General features: G+C 31.8%; 2 protein-coding genes and 1 pseudogene across 3 annotated transcripts; 1 reads left to right on the top strand and 2 right to left on the bottom strand.

Annotated features, from left to right (window-relative positions):
* Positions 1-3161: 3161 nt before the first annotated feature.
* Positions 3162-7802, bottom strand: LOC123912856 (probable amino acid permease 7). 2 transcript variants are annotated; one of them, XM_045963431.1, is made up of 9 exons: positions 7460-7802; positions 5975-6069; positions 5604-5724; positions 5280-5513; positions 5107-5200; positions 4800-5014; positions 4322-4455; positions 3986-4213; positions 3162-3753 (listed from the first exon to the last, which is right to left on the bottom strand). In XM_045963431.1, exons 3-9 carry the CDS (start codon positions 5677-5679, stop codon positions 3352-3354), a joined length of 1383 nt encoding a protein of 460 aa, XP_045819387.1. In that variant the 5' UTR covers positions 5680-5724; positions 5975-6069; positions 7460-7802; the 3' UTR covers positions 3162-3351. The 2 variants fall into 2 exon arrangements, with proteins under 2 accessions (XP_045819387.1, XP_045819388.1); XM_045963432.1 differs by lacking the exon at positions 5975-6069.
* A 7557-nt stretch (positions 7803-15359) lies between these two features.
* On the top strand, positions 15360-16527 carry LOC123915145 (annotated as a pseudogene).
* A 1072-nt stretch (positions 16528-17599) lies between these two features.
* Positions 17600-19242, bottom strand: LOC123912857 (B3 domain-containing transcription factor VRN1-like). Its single transcript, XM_045963433.1, has 4 exons — positions 19136-19242; positions 18256-18688; positions 18019-18164; positions 17600-17931 (listed from the first exon to the last, which is right to left on the bottom strand). Exons 1-4 carry the CDS (start codon positions 19205-19207, stop codon positions 17683-17685), a joined length of 900 nt encoding a protein of 299 aa, XP_045819389.1. The 5' UTR covers positions 19208-19242; the 3' UTR covers positions 17600-17682.
* Positions 19243-26114: the final 6872 nt, after the last annotated feature.

The following is a 26114-nucleotide window of genomic DNA, read 5'->3' on the forward strand; positions in this document are numbered from 1 at the left end:
TTTAAACTTTGAGTTTCTTGCTCTTATGGAAAACTGTTGGATATGGCACTCAAGTACCGTTTTTATATCCCTCTCTTTGTTTTTTAAATCATCAGATATCTCTGTTATCTTATTTTTAGGAAATTTTGGTTAATGACATTTAATTAATCAATTCTCCAGATTTTCATCTCCATATATTAAGTGTATTAATTAACTTATGTTTGTATTTTATAGGTCATTTGTTGTGCCTTGTGTGTGCCTAAATTTAAACTATTTTAGTACTACTCCGTCCCAAAATATAAGCAAAAATAGGTCAACAAAAGTTGATGAATTTGGTTTAAAATTTAGTCCATATACATTCACTTTTGTTGACCTACTTTTGCTTATATTTTGGGACGGAGGGAGTATTTTGTTACGTAAGCATTTGTTAGTTAGCACATGAAATATACAAAGATAGAAAGAGTAAACATGAAATTTTAAAATTCGTCACATTTCCTCATGAAATTTGGAAATAGGCAAATACTCCCTGAAATTTTTAAAAGTCAATCAAATTGCCCCCCGGCGGTACCAGTCAGAGTCCACGCCAGGGGGCAATTTGAGTGGTTTTTTAAAATTTCAGGGGAGCATTTGCCTATTTTCAAATTTCATGGGGTATTTGACGAATTTTAAAATTCCAGGGGGTATTTGATAGTTTACTCATATAGAAAAGTAAACTCAATATATTAATGGTGGAAAACCACAGCCTGTAAATTACAAGTAGCAAATACAGAATATAGTAAGAGAGAAAAAAAGTCTGGGAAGATTTAACCAATATTTCTAGGTACTATATATCATCTCTTTCTCAACTGGACACTTCTCAGGCGCATCACACATTCACACCTCATTATGCCATGATCAATAGATTCCCTCCTATTAGGCAATCTCTCATAACAACTTCAGTCCATTTTGGACCTGGGTTTGAATTAGGGGTGTCGTAGTGCGGTGCGGTTTGGTTCGGTTTCCTAACAGCGAGATAAAAATGTATGCGGTTCGGTTTAATTCGGTTGATTTTTAAAAATTCATCCAAACCAAACCAATGAGGTTAGGGATGGTTCGATTTGTGCGGTTTAGCAAATTTTAATTTATTGTTTACATGATTATGCATATACAAAATTGGATATACATAAGAATTTATTTTTAATACCAGCAATATAGTTCTGGATCGCTTGAAATGATATGTTTTGACAGCCTACTGTTTTATGACTCAATTTAGGTTGGACTTCCTAAGTTGGACTAGGTAATAGGTTGATTGCTACTAGTAGATAGAGTTAAGTTAAATATTGCGGGTTTGGTTTTCTGAAATGAAAACTGCAAACCAGACCACGCGATTTAGAAGAAAAATGATCCGTGCGGTTCACATTAAATGTAGTTTTGGTTTTTATTGTCTTCGGTTTGCGGTTTTACTTTTGGATTGATTCGGATACGATCACCCTTTTCACAAAAATCATTTTTTTATTTTTACAAAATGATGATTTTTTTTTTGTTTACAACGTCAATGAGGATCGAACCCAAGACCTCATGCATACTACCCAAATCTCTCATCACTAAACCAAATCTAATGGTTTAAATGATGAAATATTTAAAGCGACATTACAAGATAAGCTATTTAAATCAATTTTTCATTGATTGTAAAAAAAAAATCAATTTTTCATTTGAAACTTTTATAAAAAAATTCTTTATTAAAATGTGGAGGATGAGGGTGAGAGATGGCGTAGGCGTCTCTTTGCTTGAATGGAGGAGTTGATTAGGGAGCGTTGTGCTATTTTGCAACATGTATTTTGCAGGAGTTGGTTAGGTAGCGTGGTGGTATTTTGCAACATGTATTTTTTGCAGGTCAACGTCCAAGATAAGTGAATTTGACTACCTGACCCTGACTTTGAATATTCAGTGAGATGCACTTATCAATTATTATCTCATGTTGTCCCTTCTATGATGTACGAGGATAAAGAGGTTATATGGAATAAGGTTGTCCCGTTGAAGATGTCGACCTTTGCTTGGAGGCTGTTAAACCAGTGGCAGAGCCAGGACCCTGGTTCTGGGGTGCAAACTTTAATTCAAAAAGTTATACCATACTCAAAATTACTTACATATTATACAATTGTCCTATGCGCAATTTCAGGTTCTGAAATAAAAAATAATCAACTCATTATCAGTGTTGTTGAACATAAGCAAGCCATTAGGAAGAAAATTTTGGAATACCGTAAATTTTATATAAACTAATTATTGTTGAATCATGCTTTGCAATTTTGTAATTCTTTTGTGTTTGGCAAAGAAGTTCATTCGGGTATTCAAGTTGTGTGGTTGACTAGTTGTTGGATCATTTGGAAAGAAAAAAATAATGGAGTTTTTGCTCACAAGCAAGTACCGGTCGAGGTGCCTCTTGATAAGGTGAAAACTATATCTCGGTGGTGGTTGAAGTCTAGCAAAAAGGCTTTAGTTACGATTTGAATGTGTACCAAACAAAATATCGGGGTACCATTCGATTAAGCCCAATACGCCCAAACGGGCCACTTTAGAGGAGGCCCAAAAAGACTAAGTTAAGATACTCGCCTAGGGTATCAACGAAATATCCCTAACCCTGAGAAGATAAGACCGAAGTTATAGCTCACGTGGGATAACTAAAACTCCTAGAATAATGGAGTTAGTGGCTCCAGGATGCAGGAGAGGGTGTCTCGCCTGGGACCATTGTATCCTAGCTTATATACAGGACCCCTATTATCTCTAAATGATCACGCCATTCTACATACATGCATACATACTCTCAGACTTAGATCTAGAACACCATCTAGCTAAGTGTATACCCCGCAAAATCATTAAAGGGGATTGATTGTTCGTGCTGTTTTGCACTGTGAATTTCTTATATTATTTGTTAGGCCCCGTGCCCATTTTCTACGTATTTAGTAAGCAATTCCGACGTTGTACCTCAAGATCTTCTCTATCTCCTTTTTAGTAGATTTTTTGCCTAGGAATCGAACCACGTAACAAGTACATGTTCAATACTTCTGCACTTTGCATCTTTTGTATCATACCAAATTTTACACTTTTTTTTTTAATATAACTACCAAAATATATTTTGTCAAAAAACTACCAAAATATATAAAATGTAAATATAAGCAAACAAAAAATAGCTAGTACAATGATAATTAAAACTTTTGGTGGAACTTTTTCTTTGAAGATAATGATGCATCAAGCAACTCGAATTATTTCATAGCTTAATACGTTTCTAACTCTGGAAAACACTAATATTACATGATATGAAACAAACTTACAGGAATCACTCTATAACCAAAATAAAATAACCATTGGCAAGTGATAATGTGCATAAACCTTTTTTTAGCTAAGTTTAGCACGTATGATTCCTTCAAATGACCCAATAAATCCCATCACTGTGACAAGAAAGCAAGCAAAGCTAAATAATCTGAGAACAATCCATTGTGTACTCCAAGCTTCAATCTTCTTCTGTACAAAGTACATCTCAACTGGAAAATATATCGCCAATGGCCAAAAATTTATGCCTCCTAATACTCCTAAGATTTGGTTGAAGTAAGGAAATAAAATTGCAAGTCCTGTTGTTGAAATCACATAGCTTGTTCTACAACAAAACCTGAATAGATTGATCTTAAAAGCAGGTAATAGAGGAAGTTTCACTTTGTGAAAATCATTCACAAAGCCACTCTTGGGGAATCTTTTTGAACACCATCTATCAATAGTACTATATATTGGTTGACTGTATATCTGTTGAGAAGATCATACAAATGAAGCATATGTAATAGGTAACATAAGAAAACAGTGAATATAATTGTTCTATATTCCTGGTCTCATATATAAGTAAATATTCATTTTTCATGTTATATCTGGTCCGTATTACGGACCAGATCCATCAATTATTCAATGAACCTTAAAGAAGAATCTTTGCGTATATATGAGACCGGGAGGAGTATATTAGTAATTTATTTACATTATTTACCTGGTATCCTCCAACCAAATGAATGATAATGCAAACATTGGCAAAGTCGATAAGCCAGAAAGGCTCGTAAAACCCAAACCCTGTCAAGAGATTTCCTGGTGTAGCATCTCCAAAAGCTGCATATCCAAAGCCTCCGCAACATAGGTAGAAGAATGTTGTAATCAAGATTGACATCATGGAGGCCTTTTTCATCGTTTTATTCTCTGCTGGAGGAGACTCTAGAGTGTCCTTTAATCAACAAAAATCAATAATTTGTTTCAGATGTAGTTTTTTTTCGGTCTGCTTTATATCAACCACCCTTTACGTATCCAATTTGAATATGAAATATTTCATTACCTGTATCTCAAGAAAAAGCATTGAGTATGGATAGGAAAAACTAATGTCACCAAGTGCCTGGAAGATTAACCAGATTTTGTCAGCAACAGTTGCAGTCTGTACTCCAGTCATACTTCCCATAAATCTTCCATTTTCTGCATCAATACAGTAGCATGATATGGATTTTAGAATACTAATATTTTTCTTTCTTATGTCGCTTTAATTAAACAATTGGTTGACCGACCAAATGATTCATGACAGTTCATATTCATGACCTAAAGTGACCGGTCCCCAAAAACTAATGCAATAAAACTCAACATCTATAACTTTGGGACTAAATTAGTGATTCACTCTAACATTGTTTGACTTATGTAGCCAACTCATTTAGTGAGAAAAGGGTTTTGTTGTTATATGATGTTGCTTTAATTATCAAGAGGCTTGAAATTAACAAATAAGCATAATCTTTAATTGACAGAAATTGAGTGAAGAGGACACTTACTTATGACTGTGGCTAACCCAAGTCCAAGTCCGATTGACGAGTATGCAAAGGACATTATTGTAGCAACAACAGAAACCCATACCATGCTATGTAGATCTGGTATAAATGACATTACAACCTGAACTAGTCCAAACAACATCATATACACATTACCACCATATTTACACGGAGCATTGTGCCCTTCCTCGTGATAACAGTTTGATCTCATAATAGCCCTGTATTAATTAGTAGCATAAACATGTGTCATTAGCTTGTTGGGAAAGGAATATGGAATTGAATTTGATGAGGGGTCCAATAGGAGAATTACCTCATACTTGTTGCTGTGGTAATTACATAGGCAATACAAGTCACATACAAGCTCACAATTTGAAGAAAACCAACCGCATATGTCCTTTTCTCACCTGAATGCATTAAAATCAATTTGAAGTTATAATTTGTTGGTAGTGATTGCAAATAGTGAAGGGTTTAATATGTTCTTACCAAGATTTACTCTAACAGCATCCATAAAAGAGTAGTTTCTTTTCCCAGTTACAGAATCAGGATTTCTGTAACAATCAGCCAAAAGACATGAAGAAACATATGTAGCTATTGCACAACAAAGCAAGGCAATCGGCCCTCCAATCCATCCTAATTGAGCAACACTCCATGCCAAAGACAAAACACCAGAACCTATAACCGCGGTTATGATATGAGCCACAGCACTCTTTAAATTTCCTGCAGAATAAAAAAAATCTTCAATGTTCAAATTCATGTATATAACAGAGAAAATGAGTTGGTTATTTATTATGGTACAGAGAATTTCACCAGTTCTTTTCGGACGTCCATCATCATCATAGGCACCGGAAGTAGTCGTTAATTGGAGAGAGTTTTTGACATCCATCTTTATCCAAGTATATAATAATTCAATGGAAGTTCATGTACTTCGCTGCATATGATAGAAAAGCGTGAGCTAAAAACAATAAAGACAAACTAAGTCGCATCTACACACACGCACGCATAGCACATAGTAAAGATAATATGAATTATGCTAAAGAACATGTTGTTTGGTTTGTGTATTATGAACAGTCGAAAAGTGTTGAATCATTTGTTAGCAATGTCGAGTAGTATCATTCCATAAAATGGTCATCGATCAATTTGAAAGCATAAAAAATTACAGATTAAACATTATTGAGTACCTGGAGAATATCCATTGTCGTATAAGAGGTAAATTACATTGAAAAATGGAATTCATAGCCTCAATGTAGCTGCTGGTCATTTTCAAGCTTTGGAACTGCAAATGTAACGGACTAATAGCTACAAAACCGACCAAGCCGACAAACCAAACTAAACTAAACCAAAAAACTCGGATAAAAAACCGAACCGAAGAAAATTGAATTAGTTTGCTTTAACTATCGGTTTTCAATTTTAAAAATAGGTGAATTGCCCACACCAAACCTCTTACTAATAATCTTTTTTAGTCTAGGGTCATGCCCAACACAGACACCTCACTCAAAACCCAACCCAATACCTAACACTACCATAGTCAGTAACACAACTGACAAACTGAACTCTTCACTTCTTCTTTGTCAACAAAATAAATCCAAGCTAGCTGTCGCAGCTGATCTGCTTCGTCTGTTGTTTTCTCTGCGCTGTCACCGCCTTCTGTTGGATGTATTTGTCTTTGATGGTGAACTATGATTTTGGGGATGTAGTATGGTTTTATTTTATTTAAATGCAACATGCATGTATTGTGAAGTTGTTTAAAAAATATAGGTTCCCTTTGACCTGAATGTACCATGTTTAGTGGTCAAAGAATTTCAGTTTTTGTTCTGTCTCATGGCCCCCAGTTTGTCCAGGACTGGGGACATTTTAAAATCAAACAAGTTGTCCTGTCAGGTGCTTTACTTTTCAAGAGATCAAACGCACTCATAGAGCACATTAAATATATTAGTTTGTTTGAGTACTCAGAGAATCCAAATATTAATTTATTATAATTTTTATAATCGTGACGAATCAGCCAACTAGATCAAACCAAATAAGTTAGTTTGGTTTCATCTCACTTCTGAAAAAATAAAAATAAAAACAAATATTGAAACCAGAACAGATGTAGATCTCATCAGTTCAAACATTTTTGTCACATAGTGAAATTTTTTGGAATCCTTTCATAAAACACAAAAATTATTATAAAAAACGTAAATTTTTTACTTCCTAAAAAAATTATTGTTTGTTACATTATAGCTAATGAGGTTTAAACCCAGAAGCACTGCATACTACCGAAATCCCTACCGAATAGAACAAAACTACTTGTTTAAAATAAACATAGAATGCATGACCAAAAAAAAAAACATAGAATGAAGGGATAATGTCCCTGTCAAAAATAGGAAGATCAATTATCATAGACTCAAATGAAGTCTTTGCATGTCAATGTTCTTCCCATTTTCAACTAAAACTATACTTGTAGAAACAAAAAAGTTCAGATTTAATTCTTTGAACGATCGAGATTAAGCAATAATCACAATAACAATAACAAAGGAGAAAATAGATTGTTCAAATTTGCATAAAACCATTAAAAGATGGAGCATAAAACCATAATGAAAAAAAACTCATTTGAAGTTTGAACAATCTAAATTTGCATTCATGTAACAACAATTCATCATAATTTTCATATATATATTACTCACCTGGAATTCTTTCTCCCCTGTTTTCTGTATCCTCTTCTAGCTCTGTTTTTTTTTTTTTAAATATTTGAGTTCTTGCTCTTTTGAAAAACGGTTTGGATATATATGGCACTCAACTTAAGTACCGTTTTTATATATCTCTCTAGTTGTTTGTTTTTTTAACAAAAAACAATGCGATATCTCTGTTTACTTAATTTTAGGAAATTTGTTTTAGTATTTGCTCAATTAAAGGAATTTTTAGTTAATGACATTCAATTAATACTTCTCCAGATTTTCATGTCCATATTTAATGTATTGTTGACGAGTGTGATAAAATTAATGGATTGCTCCAATTAGGTGTCATCTTTACCATGTATCCCGCGTGCACCATCATCTCTCTATTAGAGTATATCCTCCAAGATCAATTGTCAGAAATGTCAAAATTGCAAGTGTCAGACGTTTTGATCGGAGTTCGATTTCCGATCCTCCACTATGTGCGTGTAAGTTTTCAATGACTTGTCATTTCGTCTATGCATAAAAAAAAAGGCAAATGCTAAATAGTACCTCAGAGGCACTAGTTTTTTTTTTTGAACCAACCTCAGAGGCACTAGTTAATAATTCAAATGTAGAAAGTTTAACTTGAGTATTGTGTAGTCAACAGTCAACACATGAAAAGTCTAAATTTTTATTTTTTCAATACATAACTTCTCTTTTATTTTCTCTTTTAGTTCCTTAACTAGTGCCCCGAGCACTAGTTAGCACTTAGCAAGACCCAAAAAAAAATATGTTACACCATTATCCATTAATTATTTTATTTTTTGTCAAGACACCATTATCCATTATTATATATATGGAAAAATAAACAAAATTATTACTTGAATATTCGCGGTACGGTTTGAATAGGTTTTGAGACAAAACATTTATTCAATTTTTTTGACAATAACATTTATTCAATTTTAAAAAAAACTTATATGCAATTCGTTTCAGTTTTAGATGACTCTTCAATAAAAAATAAAATTTGATATGATCAAATTTAATGCTTAGAAAAAATGAATGGTCAATTTTTTTATTGTGACAAATGGTCAATTTTTTTTAGAAGGTCAATTATGTTTATAACATTTAGAAAACAATTAAGGAATTAATTAATTTTAAATAATAAATATTACTAAAAAATAAAAAACTACAATAACAAATACTTATTTCACCAAAAACAAAATATATAAACTAATATAATATATCATACTGATAAAAAATAAACAAGTACTAATATTTATATATGTTGTTTGGTTCAATTTTGAAAAGACAATCCATTATAAAAATAAAAATAAAAGTTGTTTGGCTCAGCTTCAAAAAGACAATCCATCATAAAAAATAAAAAGAAGAAAAGGGAATCAAAAATTAAATCCAATTCGAGTGGTTTAACAAAGATACAATACAACTAATAAAATTTGATTTTTGTACAAGATACTAGATTTGATCTATCAATGTGGAGTTTAAATAGTATCCTAGATGTTTTGGGTTTGATCCTCAACTTCATTATAGAAAAAATTGATTTTTGTACGATTTTTAGTTTTTATAAATCGGTTTGGAAGTACTACCCTAGCTAATTCTTTTTTATAATGAATAACCATGATTATTATTATTTGACAAAATCTGAGTTTAATTTTTTTGAAGGAATAATTTCTAATAAATTTTTACTTATTTCATCACTAAACTTTAGAATGTGAACTTTTTCTTATGAAAATCTAAGGAGGTATAATATTTTTTTTTGTCTAATAGTTTAGTGGCTAGAAATTTTCCCTTTATGATGGATACGTGAGATGACGGGGTTCAAATCTCGACCCCCTGCATATATAATGCAATGTCCTGCCAACTAAACTAAACTCGCTTATCCACTTTAAAAATGTGAAATTCTACCACTTTTTAAAATAGTCTATCGTGGATCAGTGTTTAAAAAATACTCATTCCGGTCCTTTTTTATTAACTCTCCGATTTTCTGAGGAAGAGGCTACGGTAATCCAGAATTCGTATTTAAAACTTTAACGACGACTTACTTTAATGACGACATACATTGCTGTTTAGAAATCTAGCAAATCATCAAATCATATATTTTCTTAGTGTTTTATTTTTCGAAAATATTTATATTTTTTTATCCTAATTCAATATTTTTTACTAATTAACTAAACATGTTAACCATTTGCTTAGTATTTTTTTTACGGAAAGAAAAAAATCATTGGACTTAAAAGTTACTTTTTTTAACTAAACATGCTAAGAATAATATACTTTTTTATGTCTTTCTGAACTTAAAAGTTTGTTCATGTTGAAGAGTATGATTGATCGTATTACTGCAAATATATATATATCAATGTGATATTTATGCAAATAGTAGTTGACTCCAGGTATATATCAACGCGACTATATTATTAATTACGAAAAAATCACTGATTCACATTTGTTTCTTTTGCTAACAATGTATCCTAACCTTTCCGGATCAAAGAAGATTGTTTTCTGAGTGGGTTTTGAGTGTTGGCGATGGAGAAATTGAAGATGACAACGACGATGATTTAGAACTTGACATTCCATCAGATTTATTAATTCCAAATTCAGGTGATCCTCTTGCTTCTATCATTGAAAACACATATCCCCAAAATAGAGATATAACGTGTTTCCAAAATAGAGATATATTAGCTCCTAAAAATTCAATAGTCGACACAATAAATGATTATATGTTGGATTTAATTCCCGGTGAAGAAAAAACTTATTTGAGTTATGATACTCCACTCGCACAGAATGTAGATGGTCAAACAGTGGATAATGTTCATACTCTCGAATTTTTTAACACGATTTCTACTTCGGGACTCCTAAATCACAAGTTGAGGCTTAAAATTAGAGTTCCTGTTATGCTATTAAGGAATTTGAATCATAAACTAGGATTATGCAATGGAACAAGACTTATTATTACAAGATTGGGAAAACGTGCTCTTGAAGGAAAAATTATTTCAGGAAGTAATATTGGTGATCAGGTTTTCATACCTAGATTTTCTCTGACACTATCTGACGTAAAAATTCCTTTTATATTTTAACGGAGACAATTTCCTTTAATGATTTCTTTTGTGATGACTATTAATAAGAGTCAGGGACAATCTTTAAAGCATGTTGGGATATTTTCGTCGCTAGTGTTTTCACATGGTCAGCTGTATGTTGCGATTAAGAGTTACTTCTAGAGAAGGATTAAAAATATTGATCATCGACGAAGACAGCGAAGATACGACTAAGACTTCGAATGTAGTTTATAAGGAAGTCTTCCGTAATGTACCTTCCTTTGTATGAATATTTATCCAATATTATTATTGAACTATCGTTTAATGTTACTAAAAAATTTTCATATACCTTATATTATTGCAATTATCATATCGTAATTTAAAATTACATATCTTACATTTTCATATACCTTATATTATTTCAATTATCATATCGTAATTTATAATTATATATCTTACAGCTAATTAGACCCGTGCACCGCACGAATCAATGTTCTAGTATATTCTAAGCTTATTCCAATACGATAACCCTAAACCTAATCTTTTTCCCACTCATTTTCCTTTTTTTTCTATTGCAGTTTTAAATATAAAAAAAATTTAATTTGTCTACGGTGTGAATCAAACCTGCATCATTTGCTAATAATAAAGTTTTTTTTTTAAAATACCTTTTAGTATTACATTTTTTTAGTTCATGCGTTTTAATATAATTTTATTTAGCTTTTTAAATTATTTTTTTTATATTTTTTTTAACACAACTAGAACTAGTAATTGAAATGAGCTATGCTATTTATCGCGAAGAAAATCCCACGAAATTTTCACGAAGGAACAAAACGCTTGGTTGACTAACCGTTTGACTGTTTCTTTTCCATTCTGATTTTTAGCACTCCAATTGCAAACATCTTCCAACTTTTTCCCCTATTAAGCTTAAAGCACCACTTCCACCCCCAAGTCTATGAATTTCATCATCAGTAAAGGAATAAATGGCCATGGATGTGTAACATCACATGTTTCTGGGAGCTTAATTTAAGATGTTTGTTGCTTTCAGCCAACAGAAACACAAATATGACAAATTTATTCTATTTAATTCTGATTCCAAAGTGAAAATAATAAAATTAAGCCATTAAGGAAGAATTGTATATCCCCTTCATTTCACCATATAGCACAAGATTCTTAAAAGTCACTTCGAATTTGAGTCAAGACCCAAATCTGGAAATTGTATGCCATGGAAGCATGGAAATGGAACTATGGAAACTAAAGCGGTGTTGAAGAAGAAATAAGAAATAAATAAATAATTGAAAAAATTGGAGAAAGAAACAAAACGCGTGGTAGCTAAGTTGTGCACTTGTCTTGCCACCTGGTTCGTGATTTTCTCGCGAAACGGTTTTCGCTACATTGAGCATTTCCCAATTGAAATACAACATAGTGTGACACAAGTGGTAGATACTTGAGTCCCTTAACCATTTGGTCCTGAGTTCGATCCCTGACTAGTGCGTATGGAGAAACATTTGTTGGGAGATATCAATCCCTTAAATGAATTTCAGTTATCTCGAGGGGATTAGTCTTTACAGTTCGTAAAGGATACCTTTGATTTAAAAAAAAAAAAAACTAGTAATTGAAATGTAAGATTGAAAAGGCGAACCATTTTGTTGATTGTTGAGAAATGTAATGATGACATTAGGCAGGTAGCTTAATTATAACCAATAAATTAATGAAAGAAACTAACCAAAATAAAATGAATGAAAGAGATTTGCTTACTCATACATAAATACTTCATTGGAGGGAGGGTACTATTGCTTCAATGTCATCATTATTAGAGAATTGAAGAGTGCACACACTTCAAACACTATTCATGGCTCATAGTAATGCTACCGCCAGCAAGTCGGATTCTAGGATGGGAGATCATGATAGGTCTCACACCAATGAGTCATGCGTTTTGTAGATCGGATTGAATGTGTACGTGATATTAGGCGGATTCTAGGGTGGGAGACCCTGATAGGTCTCTCACCGATGAGTCATGTGTTTTGTGGACTGGATTGAATGTGTACATGATATTATGATGTACTGTCAATTTAAATGAGGGATTTCAGGCCAAAATTGAGTCTAAACCACTTCACCGGTATTTCAAGAAGAAGAGAAAAGTGATGGCAACTAAGAAAAAGATGGGAAAAATGTTTGTTCTATTTTTTTTTGTTTGACTGAAATGTTCGTTCCAAAAATACTATAATAAAAGAAAATGTGAATATTCATTTGTATGATCTTGTCAACCGATATACAGTCAACCAATATAGAGTATTTTTGTTGACCAATCCAAAGTTTTGTATAGGAATCGGGACAGATTAACTTCTGTGATGTGCTCGTATCGTAGAACTCATGCTTGTGTCTATTTTTAATATATCTTCTTTGGCTTTTTCAAAAAAAAAATTCACATATATTTTTGAAAAATATGTAAGTTTTTTTTTTTGTTGCAATTATTCTTTTCTTTGTGTTCATCTTAAAGAATTCTTAGAATACTTTGTACCTATAGTTGTGTACAATTCCGATTTTATTTTAAAAATAAATAAGTTAATAAATCAAATATTTAATATTTAAACTACCACTCCCTTTTCCCGCAACCCTTCAGTGCAAGGCAATATTTTCAACCATTATGACAAGTATACCAATTGTGATTAAAATTATGTGCAATAATTGATGCAAATAGTAGTTGACTCCGGGTATATATCAACGCGACTATATTATTAATTACGAAAAAAATCACTGATTCACATTTGTTTTTTTTTTCTAACAATGTATCCTAACATTTCCGGATCAAAGAAAATTGTTTTCTGAATGGGTTTTGAGTGTTAGCGATGGAGAAATTGAAGATGACAACGACGATGATTTAGAACTTGACATTCCATCAGATTTATTAATTCCAAATTCAGGTGATCCTCTTGCTTCTATCATTGAAAACACATATCCCCAAAATAGAGATATAACGTGTTTCCAAAATAGAGATATATTAGCTCCTAAAAATTCAATAGTCGACACAATAAATGATTATATGTTGGATTTAATTCCCGGTGAAGAAAAAACTTATTTGAGTTATGATACTCCACTCGCACAGAATGTAGATGGTCAAACAGTGGATAATGTTCATACTCTCGAATTTTTTAACACGATTTCTACTTCGGGACTCCTAAATCACAAGTTGAGGCTTAAAATTAGAGTTCCTGTTATGCTATTAAGGAATTTGAATCATAAACTAGGATTATGCAATGGAACAAGACTTATTATTACAAGATTGGGAAAACGTGCTCTTGAAGGAAAAATTATTTCAGGAAGTAATATTGGTGATCAGGTTTTCATACCTAGATTTTCTCTGACACTGTCTGACGTAAAAATTCATTTTAAATTTTAACGGAGACAATTTCCTTTAATGATTTCTTTTGTGATGACTATTAATAAGAGTCAGGGACAATCTTTAAAGCATGTTGGGATATTTTCGTCGCTAGTGTTTTCACATGGTCAGCTGTATGTTGCGATTAAGAGTAACTTCTAGAGAAGGATTAAAAATATTGATCATCGACGATGACGGTGAAGATACGACTAAGACTTCGAATGTGGTCTATAAGGAAGTCTTCCGTAATGTACCTTCCTTTGTATGAATATTTATCCAATATTATTATTGAACTATCGTTTAATGTTACTCAAAAATTTTCATATATCTTACAACTAATTAGACTCGTGCACCGCACGAGTCGATGTTCTAGTATATTCTAAGCTTATTCCAATACGATAACCCTAAACCTAATCTTTTCCCCGCTCATTTTCCCTCTTTTTCTATTGCAGTTTTAAATATATAAAAAAAAAAAATTGTCTATGGTGTGAATCAAACCTGCATTGCTAACAATAAAGTTTTTTTTTTTTTTTAAATACCTTTTAATATTACATTTTTTTATTTACATATTAAGCTAATTAGACCCGTGCACCGCAATGGTCGGAGTTCTAGTGTGATATATTTTTTAGTTCATGCGTTTTCATATAATTTTATTTAGCTTCTTAAATTATTTTTTATATATTTTTTTTTAACACAAGTAGAACTAGTAATTGAAATACAACATAGTGTGACATAAGTGGTAGATACTTGGGTCTCTTAACCATTTGGTCCTGAGTTCGATCCCTGACTAGTACATATGGAGAAATATTTGTTGGGAGATATCAACCCCTTAAATGAATTTCAGTTACATCGAGGGGATTAGTCTCTGCAGCTCGCAGAGATACCTTTGATTTTTTTTTTTAAAAAAAATAACTAGTAATTGAAATGTAAGATTGAAAAGGCGAACCATTTTGTTGATTGTTGAGAAATGTAATGATGACATTAGGCAGGTAGCTTAATTATAACCATTAATAAATTAATGAAAGAAACTAACCAAAATAAAATGAATGAAAGAGATTTGCTTACTCATAAATACTTGGCTTAACTATATATTTGGTTCCTTACGTTTATTTTAGGTTTTAATTTGGTCCCTTACGTTTAAAAAGTATCAATTTGGTCCCTTACGTTTATTTTAGATTTCAAGTTGGTCCTTTCCGTCAATTTTGTCACATGTGGCAGTCAATTTGCATACGTGGACTGACACGTGGCACTTGGACACGCTGACACGTGTACTATTCAAACGGTGTTAATGACAAAACTAACGGAAAGGACTAACTTGAAACTTAAAATAAACGTAAGGGACCAAATTGATAATTTTTAAACGTAAGGGACCAAATTGAAACCTAAAATAAACGTAAGGGACCAAATATGTAGTTAAACCTGAATACTTCATTGGAGGGAGGGTACTATAGCTTCAATGTCATCATTATTAGAGAATTGAAGAGTGGACACACTTCAAACACTATTCATGGCTCAGAGTAATGCTACCTTACCAATCCGTTTCTCAAGATCATCCTCCAAACTAATCTTCAAAGACTTGTAAGCATTTCTATTTAAGCTTTTACCATACTATATAAAATGTTATTTAGATGAGTTATTTGACACCTTTTTGCTTAGTGACCTAAAGGGGTTCACTACAAGAATATATCAGATTAGCTACGAAAATTTCCCTACCAAATCTAGTTGTGGTTAATTTCAAGTTACAAAAGTGACTTTTTACTAGGAAAAAAAAGTAGTTATAAGTTTGTTATGATTTGTTAGCTGTTATCAGTTATTTGACACCTTTTTGCTTAGTGACCTAAAGGTTCGATGTACTCATACTTGGTCAAAATGCGATAGAAATAGACTATATGATCCTTCATCTGACACTGATGATGATGAAAATGACAATGTTGGTGATAGTGATGATGAATCAGTTGAGATTCTGGATGCAAAGGACAATGTTGATCATAGTGATGACGAATCGGTTGAGATTTTGGATGAATGGCTTAATCGGAAGAAGACTAAACAAAGGTCGCCATTAGTTTCTCCTCGACCACATAAGAAAGTAACATGTATGAATTTCATTTTCTGTATAATGTACAATCAAATTATTAGAGAAAAATATTCAAAATGATACTAAGTTTCCTCTCTTTGTTATACATTCCTCACATATATGCAGGTGAGATTAAGAAGACTAGTCAAAGAACAGCTTCATCAATGAATTGGCCAAAGGGAGCTAAAGCTCAGGAAGTAACTAAAAATTTCAACTCAAGCAATCCTTTTTTCACAATTCTCATAAAGCCTATTAATCTGGTAGAAAATCGGGTGGTACGTAAGTTCAAACACACGACATTTATTAGTATATGTTATGGAATGATTATAAATTATGATGATTGATAATACTATTATACTATGCAGTATGTACCAAGTTTAAAAGGGGTTATTGAGAACAAGGATAAGAATGTGAAGCTGCAGATGTAATGTGAAATTGCTCCGTTTTTATGATACTACAAATCATGGCCGTCGCTTTTCAGCCGCTTGGTCATTGTTTGCATGTGAAAGTGGACTGAAACCAGGAGATGTTTGTGTGTTTGAACTGATAAACAAGACTGATTTAGTTTTTAAAGTTCATGTTTTCTAAAGGGAAAAAATTAATGTATGTCTATTTTGGAATCTATTGTTTTGAGGGATAGTAACACTTCAACTTTGGTTATATATAGAAGCCATTTGAACCTTAGTTGTGGACTTGTGAGTTAGTGGTTGGTCTAGTGACTACGGAGCTCATATAAAGATGTAATCAGTTCTCTAGTGACAACATTCTACTACGGTGCCACAAATTCGCAAACTGATCCTAAGTAATCATTGTTGTTCATTAGATTCCGGAGGAGCTACTTCGACGAAAAAGGTCTAACCATCTGTCAGGAAAAAAGAACGATCGGCTTTTTTAGATCTCTCAGAAATCTTTTTTCCTTTTGGACCACATTTACCATTCTCATCAAAGAATATTTCAAAGGAGATTTTAAATTCTACTCAATTGTCACTCCTAAATGCAATGGTGTTACTTTTTTATTTTGAACTTTTTGCTAAAACTTCTGAAAACTTCAAAATATTCGTCTTGGTATCTTGATAAATCGTCAATAGTTGCAACCATGTCCTTTAACACTTATGCTTATGATCAATGTGCAACAACTAGTGAGGTTTTCGTGAAGTAACAAATGCTTTTGAATGAAAATGGTTTGACTGGTGTCTGGCTTGCAGTAGCCACAAGTTTTATTGATGTAACTGAGTTTAGTGATGCATGGTGCGGAGCATGTCAATGCAATCGAGCAATTGTTGCGAAATAAATTCGGAGTTGATTTGATTTAATTGTGCAAAGCCGCAGTCCAATGTAGACCGCCTATTTAATACTCCCTCCGTCCCGAAATATAAGGGAAAATGGGTCAACAAAAGTTGATGTATTTAGCCCAAATTTTTAACCAAATACATCAATTTTTGTTGACCCATTTTCCCTTATATTTCGGGACGGAGGGAGTATGTAACTAAATTCACAACTCAAACCTAGTCATCATCCATCCATAATTCATTTTTCTTTTTAACAAATGACATATACTATGAATGTTAATTCAACCTTTCTAAGATATAATAAATTTGACAGAAATATAAAAAACTTATCATTCTTAATGGACAAAAGAGTATTCCTTCAAATATTTCAAAATCAAGTTCAACTACAAACAAAGCTAAAGGGCATTTCACTCACCAATTTAATGGAAAGGAAAGTGCTACTATTACTCAAAATAGGTACCCCTACATTAAATTTGTCCCCTTTTGAAAACATGAACTTTAAAAACTAAATCATTCTTGTTTATCAGTTCAAAGACACAAACATCTCCTGGTTTCAGTCCACTTTCACTTGCAAACATGCACCAACCGCCTGAAAGGCGACGCCCTTTTTCCCCGTCATTACAACGAAGCAGTTTCACATTCCATGATCTTTTTCCAATCTGCAGCATCACAAACTTGTCTTTGTTCTGAGTAACACCTTTTAAACTTGGTATCCACTGCATAAAATAACCACCAAATATATAACATATATGTTATACATAGCACTGCATGAAATAATCCAAATTTAGTGTTTGAAACCTTACCAGCTGACCCTTTAACAGATGACAAGGCTTTATGAGAATTGTGAAAAAAGGATTGCTTGAGATGAATTTTGCAGCTATTTCCTGACCTCTAGCTTCCCTTGGCCTATTCAGTGATGAAGTTCTTTTAGTAGTGTTCTCAGTCTCACCTGCATTTATGTGTGCAATATAAAACAATTAAGAAAATTTCATCAAAACAATATATAATACAAAGAAACACAAAATGAAATTCATACATACCTCTAACTTTCTTATGCGGTCGAGGAGATCGACCTATTGGTGACTTTTGTTTGTTCTTCTTCCGTTTAAGACATTCATCCAAAATCTCAACTGATTCATCATCACTATGATCAATACTATTGTTCTTCTCATCTACAATCTTAACCGATTCATCATCATCAGTGTCAGATGAAGAACCATAGTCTATTTCCATTGCATTCTGGCCAAGTATGAGTACATTGAAGTTCGAAGTTCCTTTTCTATATTTAAATAACACCAAACAACCTTGTTGTAGAGAGTAATTTTCAGTAAAATCTTTCCAACCCTTTTCAAACCAAATCTCACCATTGACTTTTTTCCAATAAACTTTCCAGTTGGTGCCATCAGGAGGCTTGATCAACACTGGATTTGATAGACTAACTCCATAACTCTTTGTAAACTTATTTGGTATTTTCTGTAAAAATTAAATAACCCCTTTTTTAGTCACTAAGCAAAACGTATCAAACATGACTTTGTCTAACATGCACACCTGAGACAAGTCTTTCACCGTGCACAAATTTGTTTTCATCAGTGGATCAATAAGTTCTACCGCTGGATCAATATGACATATTACATCTCATTTGATCCAATGGTGAGATGTATCGATCAAATAGTAAAATCAAACTTATGCATGGTGAAAAACTTGTCTCGTACTATGGACTTAACTTAGCCATCAAATATAGGTATTCCTACTAGGAATGCAACACTCATGTAAACATTCATGCGTGATGTGTATAAGTAATAAAATTTGTAGTACTAAAATAAACAGAACATATGTGAAATGTATGACAAAATGTATGTGTAGTTTATTACATGATAGAAGTTTTAAGTAAACAGTACTAATAGTAATATGAATGCTTACAAGTCTTCGAAGATTAGTTTGGAGGATGATCTTGAAGAAACGGATGGAGAGAGTAGCATTTCTCCTAGCCATGGATGATGGAGTTTGAAGTGGAGACTGGAGAGTGAGTGAATAATGTGTTGTTTGATTGATTGTTTCATACAGTACACTCCAATGACATTATGGTGGTCAGAGCAAGCAAAGCTCTTTCATTTATGAATGCTTATAATTAAGCTACCTGCCTAATGTCATTATTATATCTCATGACTCATGCGGCTCTTCCTATTTAGGCTCTGAGTGAGAAGCCAAAAAAGCTAATTTTAGTTTTTGTCTATGGTTTATATGTTAAAAGATCTGGTTGGTAACAGTCTTTTTAGAAAGAACTTTTAGGTTTTTTACCGACTTATAAATTCTTTGTCAAAAGTATTTTAAGTAGTTTCTGAGCTTATAGTTTCTAACTTTTCATTTTTTCTTTTTACTCTTATTATTTTAACTAAAATCCATATTTACCATTTATAATTTATTATCGTTAGAATTTAAAATAAAATAAGTAAATGCATGTTTTAACGTTACTTCTTTTAAAATCACATGTATATAGTATGTTTTAACGTTACTTTATTATCTATTTTCAAATATGAAGGCTAAAGCATATTTTTTTTTTCAATTCATAGGTACGTACCTTACTATAATTTTTTTTTTAAACAACGTACCTTACTATAATTAACCATTATACTATATTGTGAATATATTTTGTTGTTATTTTTTCAAAAAATATATCAATTGAAAGGAAAATAACTTTTTTTAAAAAATTCAGCATATAAAAATTAGTTTAATAATAATAATATTTGAAAGATATATTTATTGAATTAATAAAGTTAAAATATTGTAAAAAAAAATAAATTAAATTCTAAGTATCTTAAATAGTATTAATTTGATAAAAAAAATTATTGAATTAAAGATGTCATTTTACATTTATCAGTCAGTTGAACCGTTAATTTTACCAAACACTTCAACCAGCTTATCAGCTAGAAGCTATCAGCCATCAGCCATAAGCTATCAACTATCTTATCGACCATAAACTATTTTTGTTAATCAGAGCCTTAGCCTTTCACATTTTTATTACAATTACAATAGCACATCCACTCAATCAAAATCACCTCATGTTTTTCTTAAATAGATGAAATGACATGCAATTGAAAATTTACACACACAAAGTAAATGAATGAAGGTTCGAACTTTGGTCATGGTGTCCGACACTAGCAATTTCGATATTTCTACCTGTTAAGTTGGGATTTGTTAAAAATTTACCTCATGTTATACCTCGGCTATTCAATTCTTTTCAAAAATTATTATTATTTGAGTGAACGGTACACAATAAAAGTCCCCCCGTCTCAAAAAGATTGTTATTGAAAGTTGTTTCACAAATATTAGGAAATGTAATGACGTTGTTAAAAGATATAATATTTTTAGTAAATCACCCTTGTAAATTATAGGTTTTTTTTTTGGGTCCAGTTATAGGTTTGTTTCCTTGAGAATAATGCATATAGTAATTATTAGGGGTATAATTGAAAAATATTACATTGAAAAGTGATAATGACAATTATTTTGAGACAAAATTTTATTCCTAAAGTGACAATTATTTTAAGACGAAGAGAGTATATCTCAGCTATTCAATTTTAACATCAAGTGGTTTCAGACTCCTTATTATCGCAATTACAAGTTTTAAGTTTAATCCTTAAAAAAAGTTTTTCTTTTTTAATCCTTATTTACATTTTCTACGGACTATTTCGAGAGACTTAAAATATCTATTTTTTAATTAAAAAAATATATCTTCCGGTCCCATATACACGAAAAGTATTAGTTTTTAGGTTTATTGTAAAATGGATGTATTTAGACTATAATATAATCTAGATTCATCCATTTTACAATGAACCTAAAAACTAAAACTTTTCTTATATATAAGATCGGAGGGAGTATAAACTATTCTTATTTACGGCAATATTATGGGGGAATAAATTACCATTAAAATTTAATAAAGATTAAACTCAGAATAACTTAATTTTATTGGAACTACCAACAGCTTAAATTTCAAGATATGTCAAAAAAACAAAGCAAAAAACTTTAAATTCCAAGAAAATAGTATTTCTACTTGCCTTCATAACATTGCCCTATTTTCCTTTAATATAAACAAGGTTTAGATGTATTTGTCACTCCCTACTTTAAAAAATAAATTAAATTTTAGTCCTGTATTTTGAAAATCACTTCATTTTTTAAAAATATAGGATGATGAAAAATGTATTTTAAACTTATATATATGCGAAATGAAAAATGGCATTGAAGCCCAATACTCCCTCCGATCCTTAATATAAGAGGAGATTCACTTTTTAGATACATTAAAAAATAAATGTATTTAGTCTATAATATAGTCTAAATATATTCATTTTTTAATGTATCTAAAAAGTAATTATCCTCTCGTACATAAACATTGCTTATTACTTTTTTTTGGGTACATAGTATTGCTAACTAGTGTTTGAAGATTAGGTTTTGGGATGATGTTGAAGAAACGGAATGAGTTGGGTAGAACATTTCTCATAGCTGGATGGAGTTTGAACTTTGAACTTGATGGAGTTAACGTGTCTATATTGTGTATGTCAATTTTTTTCACCAGTGACATTGATGTAGCAAATCAATCATACCCACGAATGATTACCTAGCTATGTAGTAGCGGTAATTAAGAGTAAGCAAAGCTACCTGCCTAGCTAGTGTAATTACTTACATAGTAGGAGTAGTTACATTTATCAACAAAATCGTAATATCGGTTTAATTACCTCAAAATTATAGGTTTAGTCCGCAGAGACTTTTCAAGTGGTGCATGATACATAAGTTATAAATAATATTATAACGAATACGAATCTTACAAGATTTAATGTTGAATTATCTTTAAAAAAATAAAAAAAAAATTGACATGTAATTGAGACCCATTAAAATTAATGGTTTAAAGTTTTTATTGAATACCTTAAAAACACATATTTCATTGGTTAGGGTTGTTTAGTTTGAGAGAATGAAAGATGAAAGAAAAACACATAAACCAATGAATGAACTTGAAAAATACCAAAAAAATATAGTTAAATATATACAAGTTATCGCAATAACAAAACAAAAAAAGAGCGGATAAATGGGCACGAGAGTTTTCGTATGCACACCAAACTGAGAGGGACGTGGATTTTGCAAGCATGTTTATGTACGAAATTACGCCGTCATAACATACTTATGTTATTGGTTGACAACACCATATTCTCCAATAAAGCCAAAAACTATGTTGATCTCAGCTACCTTGTGTACTTAAGGACCTTGAGTTGGTCAACACATACGCCTGAGGCCCCTCCTGCATTGTCATTCCTCTACTGAGAACTAAGCAATGCCATCGTCCCAAAGTGCAAATATTTGGCAAGGTCCCATCAGGGGCGTTTCTAAGATTTTGGTGGCTTAAGAGAGAATTTACAATTTGGACCTTAATTAATAATTGTAGTATAAAAAATTTGAATTCTCAAAAAACACTAAACTTTTTATTTAATATCAAAATACTCTTATAAAACAATTCCTACCACCATTTCTAAATGCAATCATGCAAAGTCATTAATAATTGTGTTTAAATCAATATGTTATATAAAAGAAAACTAGGAATGACGGATGAGTTGGAGACTTGTAGATAGAAATATAGATGAAGACGATGAGTGTGTGTTGATATGCAGTGAGATTGCTAGAAGAAAAAAATTTGTATACGTGTATTGATGAAAAGTAGTACGAAGGTGGTTTCACAGAGAATTTGATACTTCATATGAGTATATATAAGAGATATGTACGCATAGAGAATTTGATCATTGATACTTACGTAATACTCCCTCCGGTCCTTTTTATAAGGAACACTTTGAAAAAATCACACAGACCAATAAAACACATTTAACATAGTTATTTTCAATTAATACTCTTATAAATTTAAATTTATTCCATGTATACCCTTATTTAATTACTCTTTATTCAACTAACTTACTTATTTTTAAATTCTCTCTCATAATAAATAAGGGCATAAGTGAAATTGAACATTTAAAACATCTGAAAATTGGTCAAGATTTCTTATAAAAATGACCAAATTTTTTGCCCTAAGTGTTCCTTATAAAAAGGACCGGAGGGAGTATTGTATCAATTCTAGTGGTGTTGGCTTGAGTCCTTGGAGTTTGCTCCTCTCAAGGTCTCAGGTTAGATTCCCCCTGGTGCCAATTTCGGTGGACTAAGTCCATACAGAGCAAAAAACTCTGGCTTTAAATGGGGCCCCCTCAAGTGAGCGGTGGGACTGGTCCCCTTGGATTAGTCGGTCTTAAGGCCGGATACCAAATTTACAAAAAAAAATATATTGTATCAATTCATCAATTATCAACCAAATCAAATATCATTGTACCAAAATTCATAATTTTTTTTTGAACAAGCCAAAATGATATATATATATATATATATATATATATATATATATATATATATATATATATATTAAGAAAAATCTTCCCAGCACAAGGCGTTCCAAGAGAGACTGAGTAAGGATACAATAGAGTCAAAATACAAAACCGAAAGAAACTATACAAGACCCAAGCAAAGCATAGGACTAGACCACCAACTATGGCAGTTCAAAGCTAAGGAACTACTCGTCGCTTTCAACCACCTGTAGGAAAAAGTCTTGATCTTGTCCAACATAGAATGTAAAGAGTTTGCCGAGCCTTTGAATAACTTGTAGTTTCTTTCGGTCCACACAACCCATACACAAGCAATCCATATGAGTTGCATGAAGGAACGTCGAGCTCGAAGACCACCCTTCCAAAATTCATAATTGATACTTGATACAATTATATGTTCACCGAGAGAGAATAAGAAGCGACGGATAAAACTAAGAATTTCGTATATATTTTTTGTTGGGTCTATTAGTCCCCTAAAAAATATTGGGGCCCAAATTTTAAAGTTTTTTTTATGGACCTAGGGCGGTCGCCCTCTTCGCCCTCCCTCAGATACGACCCTGAGTCCCATTTGACTGGTCTCCGTTTCGGTTAGTCATATCGTTTTCAATTTGACCACAAAATATCTCTCGCCGATTACCACAACGTTGCCAACCATGATGACTAAATAACACTGGTTGGATCTACTTGAGTAACCGAAGACAGACTATGTCACCGTTTATACGAAGCAATGAAAAATTAACACAAAAAAATGTAAAATTCGAAAGTACGAGAGAATGGGAGAGAATGAGTGAATTTGTTTTTGGCATAAATGCTGTCAATTTATAGAATTCAACAAGCAATTAGTTTCATTGGTTGAAGCTATGTCATAGCCATACACGTGGTTAATCACATTTTGTCACATGTTGACACTGTTTGACTGCATGGGACTGTTTTTTTTACAGTCGACATGTTCGCTATCTAAAATGCAAATTTTGCAGGCATTGTAGGCAACAAACTTTTTTACTTTAGCCATCAAATATAGGTATTCCTTCTAGGAATACAACACTCATTTAAACATTCATGGGTGGTGTGTATACGGATAATAAAATTTCTAGTACTAAAATAAACAAAACATATGTGAAATGCAATATGCCATAATGTATGTCTAGTTATTACATGTATATATATATAGGATAGAAGTTTGAAGTAAATAGTACTAATTTGAATGCTTACAAGTCTTTGAAGATTAGTTTGGAGGATGATCTTGAAGAAACGGATGGAGGGAGTAGCATTTCTCCTAGCCATATGGATGAGAGAGTTTGAAGTGAAGAGTGAATGAATAATGTGATGTTTGATTGTGTGTCATACACTCCAATTACTACCTATATATATGATGGTCGGTCAGAGGAGCAAGCAAAGCTCTTTCATTTGTTAGTGGTTATAATTAAGCTACCTAACCTGCCTGTCATTATTACATCTCTAAACAAACTTATGACCCATGCGGCTCTTCATATTTGATCTTGCACATTTTTATTAGTATACCTCCCTTGCAAATACACTAGAGTTCAATAACTATTTTATAGATCAAATATATACTTAAATGAATATAAAATATGAATTTTTTTATTTTATTTATTTATTTATTTTTTTTATAAAAAGAGTTAGATGTAGTACTTGTTTAAAATTGTTTCACATAAATTAAGAAAAGGGTCGTGCTACGTAGTAAAAAAAAATAATAGTTAAGAAAATTATAATAAGTAAATTTTGTATTGAAAATAATATTTTTTATATTTTTAAAAGGTTAATCGCATAAATTTTAAGACCATTTAGCTAGTACTTCTTATATTTTTATATTTTTTATATTTTTTATATTTGTATTGATTCTTTAACTAGTACTTCAGGAACACTAGTTAACATTTTTCTTAAGAAAAACTATAAATAAATAAATGTTGTAATTTTACAAAACTCCCCACAACTATGAAGCTCCGATACTTCAAAAATGATGAAGTATCGTGTCCGACATGTATTCGATACCGATATGTGTCTGATACTTCCCGATACGCGTATCGGAGAAGTATCAGACAATTAATAATATTTTTTTTAAAAAAATGATCAATACGTGTCAGATACTTCTCTGATACACATATCGATCCGATACGCGTATCGGAGAAGTAACGGGCAATTAATGTTCTTTGATGTCAGAAACGGAGGAGAGGAGACTGATACAATCCATGTTTCACTACTTTTCGTGTTTCCTTAAGTAGTAGTGAATGTTAGAGTATGATGTTCTTTATGAATAACTAACTACTCCCTCCGTCCCAAAATGAATGCGCCATTTTGAATATATGTACTATTCACATATATTGCTTTGAGAATATTTTCTACTAATAAATAAAAATAAATATTAACATATAAGATGTTGTTAGGTTCGTCCCAATGAGTATTTTCAAAATATCAATTTTTTATAATTTATACTATTATACAATTAAAGATATTAGTCGCCAAAGTTATGCATT

The sequence above is a fragment of the Trifolium pratense genome, linkage group LG3 (assembly GCF_020283565.1).
Source record: "Trifolium pratense cultivar HEN17-A07 linkage group LG3, ARS_RC_1.1, whole genome shotgun sequence".
NCBI lineage: Eukaryota > Viridiplantae > Streptophyta > Magnoliopsida > Fabales > Fabaceae > Trifolium > Trifolium pratense.

Bases quoted from the DNA above. Each gene is read 5' to 3' on its own strand.
- LOC123912856 (XM_045963432.1), bottom strand. From the start codon at position 5,679: ATGGATGTCAAAAACTCTCTCCAATTAACGACTACTTCCGGTGCCTAT. The intron at 5,015-5,106 runs GTAATTCTCCTA...TAATTAATACAG, and splicing joins ACCACAGCAACAAGTATGAG to GGCTATTATGAGATCAAACT. The intron at 4,456-4,799 runs GTAAGTGTCCTC...GTATTGATGCAG, and splicing joins TGGGTTAGCCACAGTCATAA to AAAATGGAAGATTTATGGGA.
- LOC123912857 (XM_045963433.1), bottom strand. From the start codon at position 19,207: ATGGCTAGGAGAAATGCTACTCTCTCCATCCGTTTCTTCAAGATCATC. The intron at 18,165-18,255 runs GTATGTATGAAT...ACATAAATGCAG, and splicing joins ACCGCATAAGAAAGTTAGAG to GTGAGACTGAGAACACTACT. The intron at 17,932-18,018 runs GTAAGGTTTCAA...TATTTTATGCAG, and splicing joins ATCTGTTAAAGGGTCAGCTG to TGGATACCAAGTTTAAAAGG.